We start from the raw sequence: 19,923 nt of genomic DNA, 5'->3' as shown, positions 1-19,923 counted from the left end.
GGTCACTGCTAGAGGATTTTCAGCAGAAGACATGACCTATCTGGCTTATTATTCCAAAAGGATCACTCTGGATGCTGTACTGAGACTGAAGGAGGGCAAGAGTGAGAACAGGGAGACCGACGAGGAGGCTGCTTCAATAACGCACCCGCAAGGGCATGATGGCTTGTGCCAGGGCAGTGACAGGGATCGAGAGAGAAAGTATTAGATTCGGTATATAATCTGAAGTCCTCAAAAGAGTTCCTCACTGTTTAAATGTGGGATGGAGTGTAAGAAAAAGAGAAGAATTGAACATATTTGGCCTGAACATCAGAAGGATGATCTGTATTAAATGACATGGGGGAAACTGAGGGAAGAGCACATTTGGGATGGAGAGAAAATCAGAAAGCCACAGGGCTAGGTTAAGTCTGAATTGCCTATTAAGCATTTAAGTAGAAAGATGCCAAGTAGTCAGTTACATTTATGTGTGTATGTATGTGTGTGTGTATTACCAAATGCTAGCAAGGAGGCAGAGAAACTGGATCACTCATACGTGCTGATATCGACTGAGGGTGGGGATATAAATTTGGGAGTTGTTGACATATAGATGGTATTCAAACCATATGTTAGACGAAATGACCAGGGGCTTAAGTGCAGATAGGAAAGAGAACAGGTCAAAAGACTTCAGTTTCAGGCATCCTGATGTTAAAAGTGCGGAGATGAGATTAAACAAGCAGAGGAATCTCAGAATGAAGTGACAGGAAGGAAGGAGGAGAACCAAGATAATGTGCTATCCTAGTGAAGGTAACAGAGATAATAATCTTGCTGGCTTTTTGTGAGGCTTAACCAAAATGAAAGCATCGAACAGGGTCAGTCCCATAACTGGTGTTCAATTCAGTCTAGTTCGATTCAGTATATACTTGTTAATAGGTACATTCAAGTTTTTTGTGTTGGTTTGTTTTATTTAGTCTGCTCTAACCACATCTCTATGAAAAGAGCTACCAAAAAAAAAAACAAAAACAAAAACAAACTCTCAATTTTGCTACCTGTAAGCATAATCAATATGCAATGGAAATGAACTAGATAATTTACCAAAAGAATAACAATCTCGAATGCTTTTTCTTAGTTTACTCGTACTACTGTTAAATCTTGAACTCAGAGGAAATGATAGCTTCACTATTAACAGGAAAACCTAAACATAAATCAACCTTGTTTATTCATTCAAAACTAATACAATAGATTAGAGAACCCAGAAACAGATTCACCCACATATACCAAAGTGATTTTTAGCAGTGTCAAAAGCAAGAATTGCTTGGAGTAACTGGACATTATAGACAAAATAAATAAATAAATAAATAACCTCAATATAAACCTCACACCTTAAACAAAATTTATTCAATATGAATCCTGGACTTAAGTGTAAAACATAAAACTATTAAAATTTTGGGAAAAATCATAAAAGAAAATCTTCAGGACCTAGAGTTAGGTGAAGAGCATAACAAAAGTTGCAAGTGATAAACTGGACTTCATAAAATTAAAAATCTCTGCCATGCGAAAGACACTGTAAAGACAATGAAAAGGCAGCTACAAATTGAAAGAAAATATATATAAACCACATATCTGACTAAAGATTCATAGTTATAATAAAACACTTTCAATAGTTAAAAAAAAAATACCGATTAGATCAGGCATTTCACAAAAGAGGTAATTAGTACATGAAAAGATGTTATCATTAGACATTAGAGAAATGCAAAGTAAAAACAACAGGATAGGGGCACCTGAGTAGCTCAGTATGTTAAACGTCTGTTTTCATCTCAGGGTCCTGGGATCCAGCCGCAGGTTGGGCTCCCTGCTCAGAGGGGAGCCTGCTTCTCCCTCTCATCCCTACTTGTGCTCTCTCTCACTATCTGTCTCTGTCTCTCTCAAATACGTAAATAAAATCTTTAAAAAAAATAAAAAAAAAAACAGGATATAGGCACTTGGGTGGTTCAGTCGGTGGAGCATCCAACTCTTGGTTTCGGCTCAGGTGTCGGGCTCCTCATGCAACAGAGTCTGCTTGAGATTCCTTCCCCCACACCCCCGTCCCTCTTCTCTTCCCTTTTCTCATGCTCTCTCTTGAATAAATAAATAAAATCTTAAACACACACACACATATACACAAAACAGGATAACACTCCACACTTAATCAAAATGGCTAACATAAAAAATACTGGTAACATCAAATGTTGGCAAGGATGAAGAGAAATGGAGTCATTCAGACATTGCTGGCAGGAATGTAAAATGGTATAGCCAAAATAGTTTGGCAGTTCCTTAAAAAATTAAACATGCACTAACTATAGCACCAGCAATTGTATTCCTGGGCATCTACCCTAGAGAAATTAAAACTTATGGTCACATTGTCTCACCAACTGAAGGACCTTTGGGTTGTACACAAATATCACAGCAGCCCTGTTCATAATAGCCCCAAAGTAGAAACTACACAAAAGTTCCTCAACAAGTAAATGGTTAAACAAGCTGTGGTTAAACAAGCTGCAGCAATACAAAGCAACAAACTTGACTTACACTCCAACTTGGATGGATCTCAAGGGAATTATGCTAAGTGAAAAAAAGCCAATTCCAAAAAGTGACATACTGTATGATTCCATTTATACAATATTCTCAAAATAAAATTATGAAGATGGAGATCAGTGGTCACCAAAAGTTAGGGTGAAGGGTGGAAGGAGAGGTGGGCGTGTCTGGAAAAGGACAGCAGCTCCAGGAACCTGATGCTCATGGAGCAATTCTGTACCTTGAATGCAGTGGTAGTTGCACTAATCTACACACGGGATAAAACTATAGATAACACAAACACACGTACTTATAAAACCAAAAAAATAAGGGTAATCTGTGAAGGAGCGCCTGAATGGCCCAGTCAGTTAAGCATCTGGCTCTCGATTTCAGCTCAGGTCGTGATCTCAGGGTTGAGGGATCAAGCCCCTCATAGGGCTCCATGCTCAGCAGGGAGTCTGTTTGGGATTCGTTCCCTCTCTCATCCCCCCACTCATGACCCCTCTTTCTCTCTCAAATAAATAAATAAACTTATAATTTAAAAATAAAAGAACTATAAAGACCATATCAATGTCATATTCCTAGTTTTGATATTGTACATTGGGGAAACTACAAGGTACACAGAGTCTCTGTACATTATTTTTTTTAAAACTGCCTATGACTCCATAGTTTTTCAAAAAATAAAATGGTTGCCATTATTGTGAATTTATAAGGTGCTCATATAAAACATGCCATTCATGTAGAATACTCATGTAGAAATCCGCTATTCTTTATGATTAGGGAAGAAAGTAGAATTCTGGTACTAAAAGCTTTATTAAAACCTCTCCGGAATAGTTCATTTCTCATGTTTTCAATATGATGTAAGAAGAGGTAACCATGCTTTCACAGCATCCGAGAGTAAAAGGACACACACATAAGAGCTCAACTGAGAAAGCATGGAATCTAAACATGGTTCTAAAGTCGAGTCTGTCTTCTACAGGTCAAAGTTGGTCCATAGACGGTTTTGTTACTGCCCACAAGACAACAGTTTTACATTTTTAAAAGGTAGTGAGAAAAAAACAAAGAAAAATGTGACAGAGACCATACGTGGCCTATAAAGCCTAAAATATTTATTACCTGGTTCTTTCAGAAAAGGTTTTCCAACCCCTGCTTTATAGTATACCTCAATAAATTACATGCCAACCTTAGAAGAAAGCCAAAATTAGAGTTTTTAAAAAGTCCTTCCCCTGCTTTCACAACCTATTTGCCTTTTCATAGAGAAGTCTTCAGCCTTCTAGCAATTCCCCAATCCTGGACTCTCCTTTGATAAGAACATCATTTCAAGACGTTGCACTTGACAAACTTACTGATGGGAGTATCGCCTTTAAGGAGCCCAAAGTTCGGAATGAAATTCTAAAGTCATGTCCCCATTCAGAAATACAGTGAGCCTCATCCACAGCAATAAGAGTGATACCTACAAAAGTGAAAAACATAAAAATGGGGGAAATAAAGTTCAAAAAAAAGTCATAAATTCATCTAAATCAATATCACCTCCACTTAGAATATATAAATACTACAGAAAGGAGAAAAAATTATTCCAATCAAAGTATATGCTTCATATAAAAATATAAGCGTAAATGACATCGGGTAACACCAAAATAATCATCATGAGAACAGAGGATGGGAGATATATGGGTAAAGGTGTATGGATAAAAGGAAACATTTATATATTATTCAAACAACATTATTTATTAGATTTCAGCTTTCATCATTATTCCTCAAAGAAATGAATTACTTACTACTACAATGCCCTCAAAACGATCACTCATGAACCATTTGCAATGACAATGCCTTAAAAAAGAAGAGCTGGTTTTCTTTTTCCCCTTTGGTAATACTTTCAATTTTATCTCATGAATTAGTTACCAAAAGAGATTAAAGAGTACATTCCTACTGAGATGAGGTGCATCATCACTGTCCATGACCATCACATATCAGACCACCGAGAGTTCCTCTGGAATGCCAGTATTGGAAGACAGGATGATAGCTGCATTTTCTAATGTAAAATGGTAAGAACTAAAACTCGGTATGTACAAGTAGGTAAGAAGGAACAGAACTCATTCTTTCTTCCCCGATCAACCCCCCCCACTCTGCCCCCATACCATACACCCACACTGAAACAGAATCAATAGTGTATAGTAATGCATTTCAGAAAAGGGCTTTATTGTATAACAGTCCATTAAAATGTCCAAAGTAATGACAGTAGCACTTTTGCCCTGTATTATCAAATTAATACTTGAGACAAAAATAATTTTTCCATTAATGGAGATGATCATTACTTGATAATTGAATATTAATGACTTTCTGCCATTAGGGGGGTGATGATGAATATGTGCTCTAGAGTCAGACAACCTGGCTCCACCACCAACATTGTATTACCTTAAGTAAGTTACTTAAGCTTCCAAGTGTCAGTTTCCCACAAATAAAAGGTAAATATAGTAGTACCTAACATTTTTTAGTCACTCTAAAGATTAATTTAGGTATCAAATACAAATAAAATACTAAGATAGGACCTGGCAAAAAAGGCAACTCAATAAAAACAAAACAAAACACCAAACAATTATTATTAGAGTCATTAAATGCCTACTATGATCCAAACACTTCTCTCTAGGAAAACATTAATAAGATGTACTCTATAACCTTTGAGAAGCTCCGAATTCCAAAAGAGGAGACAGACAAGCAAACAAACAATTATAATTCACTGAGATTACAAAATACAATAGAGATGAAAGAGAAAGCAAAAATAAATAAATAAATAAACCTACTAAATATGAATACAGGCTGATTAGCAACAAAATTCTCTGGCTGCTGCTGCATAGCTGGGAAAAATTCAATGTTACCACTAATTTTGGCTTTAGAAACTAAATGACCCAAATTTTAAATTGGGTTAAAACAAACATGATGGCTTCTCTTTTATTTTAAAACCCTGCTAAAAATTACAAGTTTAACTACCTACCTCTTAATGAAGCTGAACTTTGTCCCTTAGCATCAAATGGAGCTTTTGCTAACTTTACTTTAAATTTGCAAGTCCAAGTGTCTGCCCAAGTCCTATGCATACTTCATTTTGGCATATCTGCCACTCAAGCCTTATTTCTAAAGTCAAAAGACAATTATAAGTGTCTTTACTTTTAAGGAGTCTCCATATAAAATTATGTTTGCTGCTTCTGTTATATACTCATATTACTTAAATAATGTAACATAAAAAGCATAAATCTGATTAGCTAAATGTCAGACTACCATACAAATAGTATTCTGAGTAGTTTCATTTTTGCAAGCATTTTACAACTTCCTACAAATAAAAGCCGAAGAAAAAAATATTTCAAAAAGAATTTATCCCTTTTTGCTCAACATTGAGAGTCAACCCCCCAAAAAAAGGATGTTCATCCATCCCATGCAGAGTATTCTTAATGATGGCAGTGTTCATAATTTAATCCATTACAAAAAATAAAAATAGAAATTAGAACTAGCTGTCAAAGGATCTAAGTAAATACTTAAGCTAACAATTAATTAACCCCACCCCTGAAACAAAGCAAGTATTAAAATGGAACAAAACATATCCAGCTTACCAAGGACACAAATCCTAACTTTTGATATAAAGCCATAAAATACATATATCTAGGGTATTTAGGCTTAATCCAAAGTAAAATATCATTACGAACTTCATACAATCTTATAAGAGACACACCAAATTTGTCTTCCATTAAAGACAAAAATATATTATGCCAATAAGGGATAAGAAATTGATAACACATCACTGATAATGTATTTAATCAAATGTTAACTTCTGCTCTGATTCTTTTGTTCGTATTTAATATATACCAAAAATTAACAAATTTGTTTTCATTTTATTGTTACAAAAATTATTAAATGCATTCCTAGAGTTATATGCTACTAAGCAACAATTAAATGAGATGTTGCCATGTTGAAAATTAACCTACCCAGAATATTGTAATATATAACTATACAATGAGATCATATAATATTAGGAAACTAAAACTGGTTGGTTCAACTGAATGTTTCAAATAACAGTACCTATGACTGCAATTTGTGGGTAGCTTAGTCTAGCCATCATGAAGGAAAAAAAAAGACAAAAATTTTTGAAGTACAAAAAGGGAACCAGCTATGGATTAATTCTGTATTCACATTTTCTAGGAAATAAGCTCTGACTTACTATCTTTTTAAAACCATACTCAATAGTGGGAAATAATCAAAGGTAGTATGTTTTCCAACCCTAACTACATATCAGATTCACTCATGAAAAACTATAGGTGCCAGGGGCCCACCCCAGGCATGTTGAATCAGAATTTTCAAGGTTGGAGGACACTATATTTTTCTAAAGTTGTTAAAATGATTATCACGAACAATGGTGGAGAACCACTACTGTGATTTAATTTAGATTCAGAATACAGAAAAAAGAAATTATCATTTTACAGAACCTAAGATTCAACATTTATTCAATAATACATGTAAATCCCTGCTATCCCTGCTATGTGCCAGGTACTGCATTAGGGCATTTTTTTTCCTCAAAAAGTTTATAGTCCAGTGAAAGAAAAGAGATATATAAACACGCAATTTATAATACAGGAACCTGATTTCTACAGCAGAAGGACTTTTAGGTACTACGGAATAAAACTGGAAAGACATCAAGTTGGAAAGTCAGAGACTTCCTGGAGGAAATACTGTCTGAAATCAACTTTAAAAGAAGTGAAATCCAATATCCAACCACATATTTAACTTTAAAGGATAACTGAATTAAGTCAGTACTTACAAAAAGATCCTATGGTACCACTTACCAATATTAGCCTGAAGTTGCTGGAGTAGGCTCAAGTTACCTGAACAGAATTCTGGAGTTAGGTATACAATGCGGTATTTGCCTCTGTAAAAATAAGCAAACAAAAAAGAAACAGGAAAGGAAATATACTATACTAAAGGAAACAATCATCCAGTGAACTACAACTTAAAACCGTAACACCTGACAAATTTTTAAATGATGCATTACACCACTTAAAACTAAACAAACGTTCTATGTATGTATATATTCACACATATTAGTCCTCTGACTACTTCAACAAAGCAAAATGAAAAGTGGCTCTCAGGGGGTACTCAGCACTAAGGTGACATTAGAAGCTATGTTCTAATTTCCAACAGTCTAGCCCCAAAACTATAGTGTTTGAGTTAAACAATCAAGTCTAGGGTAAGTCATTTATGTGCTGGCAAACCACCCACATAGCACCCTCCTTCTTGGAGAACTACAACCCATCACCCTCCCACTGACTCCCTCCCCATGATTAAGCCCATAGCACCCATGTTTCTCCTGTGTATTTTGTTCTCTTGCCTAAATACATCTTCTTGGGACAGGGTTAGCAACTGTATCGATGTCAAATCAATTAGTCTCTGTCCTAGATTTTGGGGGTCTGACCAAGAAACAACCAATCAGTCCCTGCCAATGGCAAGACCTGTAATATTTGAAAAAAGTTGCTGCAGAGTGGTCTTCTCCATCTTGTGACTAGAAAAGTGGAAAATGCTCATTTCCTCAGAAGAATAAGGAAGACACACAGAGGCTATAAATAAAAGAAAGCCTTATTGTATTCTTGATACCCAATTCCAAGTCTCTTCCTAAGGGGTAGATAACTTGTGTTCACTGTGATCCACGAGACATTCCTATATCCTTAATACAAAATTCAGTATTTGCTTAAGCTAGCTTGACTTTTTTCTGTTCTGGGCAGACAGAATCCTAACTAAGACAATGTTTGTAATAGAGGTTAGTAGGGCATTAAAAATATATAGTCTCCTTTTCATTCTACCAAGTGAAAACATAAAGTAAAATAGAATGAAAATTAATTTCCCTTATAAAAAGACTTCAAAATATTTCATCTACTGCATGGTAGGCATGGCGCTTTCATTAGGAATTAGGAACAAAATAGATATGCTTTTAATCTCATGAAATTATTCAATATTCTAATTCACATTAAAAAACAGTATAAATAACAAGCTCTGATGTCAAACTGCCCAAGGTTTGAGTCTCAATTCAACTTCTTATAAGCTAAGTGATCTTAGCTAAGTACTTAACTTTAGTGTGCCTCAGTTTCTTCAGTGTAATATAGTAATAATAACTATAAGGACAGAGGCACCTGGGTGCTCAGTGGGTTAAAGCCTCTGCCTCCATATGAAGTAATGTATTCACCAATTAAAAAAAAGGAACGAACTATTGATACATGTAACAAGATGGATGAATCTCAAAGTAATTATGCTGTGTGATCTACACCAGACAAAACAAGAGCACATATTATAGGACTAATTCTGTTTATGTACAATTTGAGGAAATGCAAGCTAACCTAGAGGGACAGAAAACAGATTCATAGTTACCTGGTGAGTGGGGTAAAGAAGGTAGGAAAAAGAGAGGGGGATGGATTACAAAAGGAATGAGCATACTTTGAGGATGACAGATATACGTGCATCATCTGGACTGTGATGATGGTTTTGTGGGTGTTTATATGCCAAACTCATCAAATTAGATATATTAAGTATGTAAAAATTATTGTATGTCAATTATACCTCAATAAAGGTAATTTATGATGTTGAAAGAGAAAGAAAACATTCAAAAAAACTTATAAGAATGTTCATAGCAGCTTTATCATTAATAGCCCTAAACTACAAACAGCTTAGGCATCTCCTGATAAGGAAATGAAAAAAACAAACTATCGTATTTTCATACAATGACATAGCACTCTGATATATTTTTTAAAAACCATGGATACATACAACATGAAATATTCTCAAAACCTTTTGCTGAATGAAAGAAGTCTTACAGAAAAGTTCATATTGTATGACTCCATTTATATGAAGTTCTAAAACAGGCAAAAGTATGGTAGGAAAAAAAGACAGTGATCTGCCTTAAAATGGAGAAAGAAGGACAGACTGGGAAGCGACATGTACAAGCTTCTGGAGCGAGAGTAATACTCTATACCCTGATAGGGGTTTGGGTGATATATTTGTATGAATTTATCAAAACAATAAATACATGTATATATGTGTGTTTACTAACAAAATACATGTTAATCTATATAAATACACACAAATTTTTGTGTATGTTCGAAATTTCATTCTTATTAGGAATTAAGCCATTTAGGACTGGTGGGGCAAGAGATCTAGAATCCAGTCCCCGCTCAGCCATTAACTCATCGAATGACTTTAAGCAAATTATTTTCTCTGGGCCTCAATTTGCTCCTCTGTAAAAGGAGATACCTACTCTCCTAATTCTTGTTCAAAACCAAAATTTTAAAACAATATGACAATGCTAACTTCACAGTCCAAGAACTAAAAATAATAGATTTAAGTTTGAAAGATTTTTAAATTGAACAATTCTATAAATGTACTATAAAAACAAAGTATATTTTTAAATCATGAACATTTTGTCCACAAATTAAATAAAAATTTTTATATAAAATTTTAAATAAATTATATATTTTTATATACAATTTTGTATAAAATTCTCACATACATCAGAAACCATATAAATTACTCACGATTTAATATCTTCTAGAACATTTTTTGACTGTGCCGATCCCAGAAAACAAGCTGGAATGTTGGACATTCTATAAGAAGAAAAACAAGTATTCTTGGAGCCATGTACATACTACATAGATCAATTTCATTGTTAAGGACTAAGGAAATACAATGAACAGTCCTCTTCTTTGTAATCCTCACTCTTTTTGTACCTCATTAATTTGATAAACAAATTCCTCCAAAGGCAGTATTAGAAAGAAGGTTGTTGGGGCACCTGGATGGCTGACTTGGTTAAGCGTCTGCCTTTGGCTCAGGTCATGGTCCTAGGTTCCTGGGATTGAGCCCCACTTCAGGCTCCCTGCTCAGTGGGGAACCTGTTTCTCCCTCTCCCTCTGCTCCTCCCCCTGCTTGTGCGTGCGCGCGTGCACTCTCTCTCTCGCTCTGTCAAATAAATAAAATCTTTTAAAAAAAGGAAAAAGAAAGCAGGTTGTCAGGGCAGGTTTTTCAGAAAAATTGCAAGCTCACATTAAAGAGGTTTAAAATTTTTCTGTAACTAAAAATTATACTTCCATGTATATACTTTATACCAAGCTAAAGAGCAAGGGTAACTAAAAGAGAAAAGAATTTTGAGATATGGATGTAAACTGGCTTAGAGTTTGCGGTTACAAAAATTTTTATTGAGACCATCTGGTAGCCTTGGACTATAAAGAACTCAAGAAAGAAGATAAGTTCTTCCACCAAAGAGTCATTTATCACTAAAAAAGACAGAGCAACATTCACAGAAATGTGTTACTGGGAACTAGATTTTAACATACATGATAGGTCACATGTTTCCCTCATGAAAGAAAAAAAGGGTGATAATGTAGCAATGAAAACATTACCAGGGCACCTGGCTGGCTGAGTGGATAGAGCCTGCAGCTCTTCATCTTGGGGTTGTAAACTCAAGCCCCACATTGGGTGAGTGATGACGTAAAAATGGAAGGAAGGAAGGGGGGAGGAAGAAAACATTACTTACTTAAGCTGGAGGACTTGGTCTTCCATCAAAGAAATAAGAGGAGAGATGACAAGGCCTATCCTGCCTGAATACACAGCAGGGTACTGGAAGCACAAACTCTTTCCATATCCTGGAAATAAAAATAATACACTGATAAAAATAAAAATAAAGCCTTGGTACTTTCTTCCTACAATGTACTTGTGTGAGATGAACGGTCCCTACTAACATGCTATCCTCCTAAGAGCTAATTTCTGCATAAATTTGAGCATCTAATCTCAGATTACTCTCTTCTGTATTTTATACCATTTGCATTTGTATTTATATTTTGAGAGTGTAATAAAAGATCACACATTTAAAAACCTTTAAGTTTTATATTTTAGAGGACTAAGTTATCGCTTATGTACAACTTACCAGTTGCCATCACAACAACATTATCTCTCCTTTCTTCCAAAACAGAATGAATCACCTTCCACTGAACCCTGGAGGGTAAAAAGCAAAAAGGCTATTTTGTTTTACTAACAAGAAACCCAAGGACAAGTGGAAAAACATTTAATTTTTTCACTACCTCTAACAGAATTTCTTTTTCTTAAAGACTGTATGTATATATTTTATTTTATTTTTTTAAAGATTATTTATTTATTTGACAGAAAGAGATCACAAGTAGTCAGAGAGGCAGGCAGAGAGAGAGGGGGAACCAGGCTCCTTACCGAGCAGAGAGCCCAACATGGGGCTCGATACCAGGACCCTGGGACCACGATCCAAGCTGAAGGCAGAGGCCTCAACCCACTGAGCCACGCAGGCGCCCTATTTATTTTATTTTAGATTGTATTTATTTGTTTTATTTTAGAGAGAGCATGCACGTGAGCAAGTAGAGAGAGAGGGAGAGAATCTCAAGCACACTCCATGCTGAGCACAGGCCATCAAGGGGCTCGAGCTCACCACTTGAGATCACAACTGGAGCCAAAACCAAGAGTCATAAGCTTAACAGAATGACCCACCCAGGCACCCCTCTAATAGAATTTCTTTTACATTTTTAAGCTTCAATATATTGACATAAATTTATTGATTAAAATAAAAGAGGGACAACTGGATGGCTCAGTCAGTTAAGCATCTAACTCTTGATTTTGACTCAGGTCATGATGTCAGGGTTGTGAAATGGAGCCCCATATTGGGCTCTATGCTGGGCATGGAACCTGTTTAACATTCTCTCTCCCTCTCCCTCTGCCCCTCCGGGCACTTGCATGCGCAAGAAAGTGCAAGCACCCTTTCTCTCTCGCACTCTCTCTCTCATATGTGTGTGCACATGCTTTCTCTCTCTAATTAATTAATTAATTAATTAAAGAAATGCTCCAGAGGCCAGGATTGCCTGAAAAGGGACATGAGGGAACTTTCTGGAGTTACTGTAATGTTCCATATGCACATTTAAGGTTTGACCATCTTCTTGCATGTAAATTTTCCATCAAAAGATTACACCATAAATATTTAACTACAGTTAATGATTTATACACTGAAGTACTTAGAGAGATAAATAATGATGTCCAGTCTACCCTGAGATGCATTTTTTAAATTAGGTAGATTAAAGAATGGATAGAGAGGTGATAGATGGATATAATGATAAAGCAAGTATACTAAAATGTTGAATAACAGGTATTCATAGTAAAAAAAATTCTTTCAACTTTCCTGTACCTTTGAAAATTTTTTTAATAAAATGTTGAGGGAAAAATCAATAGGAAAGGTGATCTTCTGATGTGCTGATAATGACCTATTTTTTTCCTTATGTGAGTCCTGGTTACACTGGGTGCTTGTAAAAGTTCATTGATCTGTACATTTATGTGCACTTTTCTCTATGTAGGACATAGTTTAATTTAAAAAAAATTAAGATCAAAGAAGAAGAAAGAAATGTTTCCATGGGTTAAATTTTAAATTTGCAGAATAAGAAAAATGCAGTCTAGGTTTTAACATTCTTATTAGTTTTATTCAAAATTACTTGTTCCTCACCTCATTTTTATTCACCTTATTTTAATACTTATAAATGTGCCCCTTTAGACATAAATACATTTGAATATATTAAAACTGATAAGATTATCACTATTCTTCAAACTGTTATCTCATGAATTTCTATTATCTCAGCATGCTTTGTACAGTAAGTTGTATGAAATAGACAACACATACTTAATGAAAAACAAGTCAACATTAAGATTAATTTATTAATGTGTTTAAACTAGTATCTATACAGAACTCTCTATGGTAAAGAAAATCACTTTCCTCTCATAAATATAATTTGTAGATACAAATTTTAAATAAATATTATTTTAAAATAACTTTGTAGTTATTTTAGTCACTTACAGGAAATGCAGTGTAGAATGTATAAACTACAGTGATGTTTTGCTATTACTATTAAACAGATGGATTATTTGCTATTTTTCCTTTGTGAAGAAAATTGTAAATATGCAATTTAATTAACTGAAATTATACTCACGGCTTAAAACTGGAATGGCCAAAATAGATCTTGAGGAAATTAATTTGGCTTGCATTAGGTCCTGGTAATGAATGGTCTTAAAATAAGATGAAATAGTCATTTATGTTATAATACAAGTGATAGGGAATGCAAGTTTTATTTCATCGACTTCTTTTAAAGAATACAGTGATAAGTACCAGACATCTCTGTTTCCTGTCTTTTAAATCCAACTAATTCAGTCCTCTGGATACCTGTCATGATTTTAGTTACTTTGATTATTACCTAATACTAAGGATTATAATTTTGTACTTCTACTACAAAATGATTCACACTTTGTCAACACTGGAAGAAAACAATGTTTTAGAATTTGCTAGTTTGCTATAGTGCTAAAACCTAACATTCAAACCCAACCATGGCAAGCGACATACCAATGCAAATTTCATAATACATCCAACTTTAAATTAATAGTAATCAGAAATTACATTACTACCACAAAGAAATCCACAGATAAAATTACATCTTCATTTTAGTTAGCTGTCCACCAAATCCTTGACTGCAACTCTAAAGGCATAGAACAATGGAGTTACGTTGATTTTATTCAACTAATTTTTATTTTCTACGCAGGTTGAACAGTTCATGAGTGGCCAAGGCAGAGCAAAGCAAAGAATCAAGACCACTCATCTACAAACAAATGAACATTCATTATTAGATTTCTCAGCTTTTAACAATTCTAAATAGAGAGCTAAATTGATTTGGAGATGTTATGCCTTCATTTAATAGAAGAAAACAGAGTAACATTTTCGTGTACTTTCCACCTACAATATCTATTTTAATTTTCCCACACTGTAACACTGACAAATATAGCTCTTGAGGAGTGTTCTACTTTATGAGAAGACCCCGTGGTTTGCTATAACAAATATTGTCACTTACACTTAAATAATAAGAGGTTCATTTCACAGATTCCTAACTATAGTTAGCATACACAGTATGAAAATCAGTCCATTTTGCTGCCTGACATTGTGCCATTTGTTTGAAGGAATAAGTTCCTAAAAAACAAACAGCATGTATCTATGCCTTTAACAATAATGTTTATTAAGTAATTATTCTTAATAATGATTTTCTACTATTTTGACAAAATACAAAATTCAGGAAGAAAAGTTTCACGTCACCAAGTGCACCAAATACCACAATGCTTCTATCCCTCTACTTTCATAAATGGTAAGATTGTTGCTTTATAAAGACCAAACACCAAAGCAGCTAATGACAAGGTTTTAGGACCTCATTAATTACACGCCACAAAATCCTTGCCTCCAAAATGTTTAAAAACTAGATCCTAAATTCGAGGCAGCAGTAGGTAGGAGAGGTGAGTCGTTTCAAACATGTTCCAGTGCTTACCTGCACCCTCCTCTTCTTCTTCAATAGCTTCAATCTCATCTTCGTCATCTTCAAAAGGAACATCCGGATTTCTTTGCATGTCTCTGCATTTTGAATGAACTGGATCTGCCGTGCCAGTATTTAGGTTTTCTAAAGACTGAAAGTTTAAAAGCAATCTTAAAAGCAAAACCATTGACAGTGTCGCATCTTTTCACCCAACACAAAAGAAGTATTATTAACAGAACCTACAATTTTGTTCAAAGCTGGCAGATGTGCAACCAATACCACAAAAGAACATGTGTGCTCTAGTTTAAATATGTGTTCAAGAATGGTTTCTAAGGCATAAGGCCAAAGATGGAATACTTCCAGCATAAACAGGGTTCGTTAATAGCATATCATAAACTGCCTGTGGGGCAAATTATCAAAATTTTGAATAAAATTTGATTTTAGAACTTTTTTTCCTTTATCATACTTCGGTGTTTTCAACTGTCAAGAGGTACATGTGAGTTTTACTGATATTTTTGAAAGGAGTTTCTCCTATCATGTGTCAGCATAAGATTTAAACAGTAAGCAAACAATAAATGTGTTTCTGTGAATTATGTGAATACGTTTATGTGAATTATGAAAACAATAAAAGATGCAAATTTTAAGAATGGAATATTACAAATGTGAATAAAGTTGCTCTTTATTTTGGCTTGACAATATTGGATTTTCTCCCCTAAATGAAGATTATCTGTTTAAAGAACATTAGGATATTTCAAAATTGTTTCATCTGTACAGTTTTTTACTGAAAAGAGACAGAAGGATTATTAAACCACAGTTCTCATTTTCTCTTTTTATTAAACCTTCAATTTAATAAACTTGACTTTCATAGTTTTCTAAAAAGTGTATTCATTTCAGGCCTGGGAAAGAAAAAGAGTGATTCTGTTTCTGATTTTTTATTCAAGTCAACAAATATACTTAGAAAAGCATTTTGAAAATAAAGTTCTCTCATATGGGCATCCAGATTGCCTTCTAAGAGGTTCAATATACAATTTAAGTTTGTGGAAGTCTGCAAGTGTCCTCTACATGTGCTACTTGAACAGCACTCCTCAGAGAAATGGTTAATCATAGAATATGATTTAGTATTTATGTCCTATTATTACTATTAGCTAATATTTATTAAACACTTAGGAAATGCCAGGCTCTGAACAAGCTCTTCACAAATAACACCTTAAATAATAACAGCTATTAACTGAGTATTGAAAAGACTAAGAAACATGCCCAAAGTCACAGAGCAAATAAATGGAGACGCTGGGATTTAAACCCACATCTAAATTCAGGCTCATATTCCTAGTCACTACTTAGTGACTCCTAATCACTATATTCCTAATCATATTAGGACTATGATTCCTAATCACTACCTACTATTCCAGTTCATAACGAAGAATAAGGAACCTAATCTCATTTCGTTAAAAAAAGAACAAAAATTTCACATCAATCTAAAGATGAGGAATAAAAAGCATGAATAACAATGAACTTTTGTGTTTTTCTTAATTTTCAATTAATCTGAAATTTAAGATTTTCTTATTGTCCATCCCTGGTTCATCCCTGGTTCATTCCTGACAAAGAAACTGGAGGTTGGGTATAACGGTAGAAAATTTATAATTACAGGGGCACCTGGGTGGCTCAGTGGTTAAAGCCTCTGCCTTCGGCTCAGGTCATGATCCCAGGGTCCTGGGATCGAGCCTTACATCGGGCTCTCTGCTCAGCAGGGAGCCTGCCTCCTCGTTCTCTCTCTTTCTGCCTGCCTCTCTGCCTACTTGTGGTCTGTCTGTCAAATAAATAAAAATCTTTAAAAAAAAAAAAAAAGAAAAGAAAATTTATAATTACAAAATAATATTTTCAACTTTGATAATAAATTAATGGAAAATGAAATAATTTAAAACATTAGAAAATGATATATAATATATCCATAGTAACTAAAGCCAAAAGAAGTAAAGAAGAATATTGAATGTATACCAACAGAACTCCCAAATAAAAGGGGATACACATGGATGGGAAGAGAAAGAAACCTATTTCAATAGAGGAGGGAAAAATCACTACCAACATTCCAGGAAGAGATTAAAAGAAGTGACCTGATAAGAATATGTTTTATAATATGTAAGAATTAGTATACTACTACTAAAACATTCATAGGCCATATAAAGATGTAAACAAATATGAAACGGAAACAATAAATAAACGGAAATAAATAAACGGAAAATAAAATCTAATGGTTATATAAATGATAGTAATCTCATTGTGGGGGGACATTTAGAACTAGGTAATATTTTACATAATTGTCCTTTTTGAAAGAACTGGAAGTAAATTTTGATAATTTCAAACATACCTTAATCATCTCCATTTCTAAATCTTCATCACTTTCAATTACATAAGATAGATCCTCTTCTTTATCCTTAGAAGATAAATGTTTTAAAAAATATTTTGAACATTAATTTTCCAATATAATTGGCCTCATACCCTGTTTTCTACAAAATAAAGTTCCTATACACTAGATATCTGTAGACTACTTCCTCTTCTTGCCTAATAGATAAATTTATAATACCTATTTACGTGGTTATATGAGGCATAGATAGGAAGAAAGGGTAGTAAGGAAGAAGAAAAAGGAGAATAAACAGAAACAAAGAATCAAAGAAAAAGAGAAAGAAAGAAATGTAATTGGAAAGATAGACAAGAGAGACAGACTTGATATAAAGCCCACAATCTAAGACAGAGTACAAGTGCTAAGTTCAACAATAGTTAAACAATATCAAACTGTGTGTCCCAACTTAAGCACAAGAACCTCTTTACTGTGTTGAAAATTTCTATTCTATTGTAAGACAGTTGGTTCTTTTATATCCACTCATTTTTAAAAGATCACAAAAAGCTCCTATGACTATAACAATACCTTTAAATAAATCATTATTTTACAAACGGCTTCTACAAATACTTGAAAAATAGTGTCAGATAAGTTATTTATACAGCTGTTGTCAATGTTTGGATATGAGAAAACTTTATAATAATTTGGGAATCCCCAGGAAGCAAGTGTCCAACAGCATGGGACCCCTGAATAAAAGAAATGTAGAAGGACCCCAAAAGTCTAATATTTAAGTTGAAAGTAGGAAAAGGAAGCATAGTCATAATTTATCTGCAAAAACCAGTCTTTAAAAGTATTTTATTTTTATCTATCTATTTATTTATTTATTTATTTGAGGGGCCTGGAAGGGCAGAGGGAGAAAGAATCTTAAGCAGGCTCCTTGCCCCAATGAGGGGCCTGATCTCACAACACTGAGATCATGACCTGAGCTGAAATCAAGAGTCAGACACTTAACTGACTGAGCAACCCAGGTGCCCCTTAAAAAAGAATGTTAAGGGGCGCCTTGGTGGCTCAGTGGGCTAAAAGCCTCTGTCTTCAGCTTAGGTCATGATCCCAGGGTCCTGGGATCGAGCCCCGCATCAGGTTCTGTGCTCAGCAGGGAGCCTGCTTCCCTTCCTCTCTCTTTCTCTCTCTCTCTCTCTGCCTACTTGTGATCTCTGTCAAATAAATAAAAAAAATCTTTAAAAAAAGAAAAAAAGGATGTTAAAATAAGCTTTATAAAAAAAGAAAAAAAATTTTTACTTTTAAAATAGGATCTTTAATAAGTAAAGAAAAAAACTGCTAATTATCACACAATAAAAATGGCAAGAATTGGGATAAAAGATGACAGATCATGAAATCCTGGTCATAATTCTATATTATGATACAAAAAATACTGTCTTAAAATGTATACCTAATAAGAAATTTTCAAAAAGCTAAAGCGTGATGCAGACATTAGCAAATGATATTTCCTAAAAGGGGAATCTGTTTTAAAAGTGGTTGGTATGAGAACAGTCTGAAAATCATTTTTTTTAAATGCATTTATATATTGGTAGACGTGATTTCTAATATAGTTACCAAACAGAATTTCTCAACTACTGAGACTTTTGACTGACATTAGAAAACTGAAGAGGGAAACAGCCCTATTAAATGACTTTCAAATTTAATTTTAAAAACTATAAACTTAGTTATTACAAAATAAAATGTACAAAATTCTACCAAATACGGGCATCATAGGTAATTTCCGAAACTAATGAAAAACAAGTGAGATAAAAAATACAGCTACATGATACCTCATTTTATAATGTGTCTTTACAATAAAAAAAAATACAGATTTCTTCTCTAATACAACTTCAGTATTTCAAAAAACATCCTTAACTTAGCCAGGAGAAAAACAACCTCACAAATTAAACTACTCAGAACATATTAGAAATCTAAATATGAAGCTGACAGATAATATAAAATGTTTCACAACAATCTATTAAGAAAAAAACGTAGGTCACTGACTTTCCAGATAACACTAAAGGTTAGTGTCGAGTAAAAACACTAGTTTATCAGAAACACTCTCACAATAAGTAAGCAAAGAAAATCTTGTATAGGGAAATATAACTACTCCCAAAAATCAAGTTTGGAAGCGTTAACTAGTAGAAATATGGGAAATCCAAAAAAGCCATCTTTATCTATTACATCTTTATCTATTATTTATTTTTATCTATATCTATTACATAAAAATAAGGAGAAATACTAAAATCCAACAAATGTGTACTGGCGTTTTAAATCCTTCCATTATAAGACCATTAAGTTGTGCTTATTATACTAAGTCAAAAACAGCAAACTATAACTCACAAGCCAAATTCAGCCCACTTTTTGTTTTTGTTAATAAAGTTTCATCAAGGTGCACCTGGGTGGCTCAGTGGGTTAAAGCCTCTGCCAGTCATGATCTCAGGGTCCTGGGATCGGGCCCGGCATCAGGCTCTCTGCTCAGCGGGGAGACTGCTTCCTCCTCTCTCTCTCTCTCTCACTCTCTCTCTCTGCCTGCCTCTCTGCCTACATGTGATCTCTGTCTGTCAAATAAATAAATAAAATCTTTAAAATAAATAAAGTTTCATCAAAATACAAACAAGCTCATTTATTTGCACTTGTCTATAGTTGCTT

At 34.2% G+C, this 19,923-nt stretch overlaps 1 protein-coding gene across 6 annotated transcripts in view; it reads right to left on the bottom strand.

The window, feature by feature from the left end:
* Positions 1-19,923, bottom strand: part of WRN (WRN RecQ like helicase) — a 145,340-nt gene that overhangs the window by 71,335 nt on the left and 54,082 nt on the right. For all 6 annotated transcript variants that reach the window (XM_059384322.1, XM_059384320.1, XM_059384324.1 and 3 more), the window contains 8 exons: positions 17,263-17,328; positions 14,913-15,048; positions 13,539-13,614; positions 11,471-11,538; positions 11,081-11,189; positions 10,086-10,154; positions 7,353-7,435; positions 3,870-3,976 (listed from right to left, as the gene is read on the bottom strand). In XM_059384322.1, the coding sequence (XP_059240305.1) occupies positions 3,870-3,976; positions 7,353-7,435; positions 10,086-10,154; positions 11,081-11,189; positions 11,471-11,538; positions 13,539-13,614; positions 14,913-15,048; positions 17,263-17,328 (714 nt within the window). The remainder of the gene's footprint in view (positions 1-3,869; positions 3,977-7,352; positions 7,436-10,085; positions 10,155-11,080; positions 11,190-11,470; positions 11,539-13,538; positions 13,615-14,912; positions 15,049-17,262; positions 17,329-19,923) is intronic.

The sequence above is a fragment of the Mustela nigripes genome, chromosome 18 (assembly GCF_022355385.1).
Source record: "Mustela nigripes isolate SB6536 chromosome 18, MUSNIG.SB6536, whole genome shotgun sequence".
NCBI lineage: Eukaryota > Metazoa > Chordata > Mammalia > Carnivora > Mustelidae > Mustela > Mustela nigripes.
This window is presented reverse-complemented; position numbering and strand designations above follow the sequence as displayed.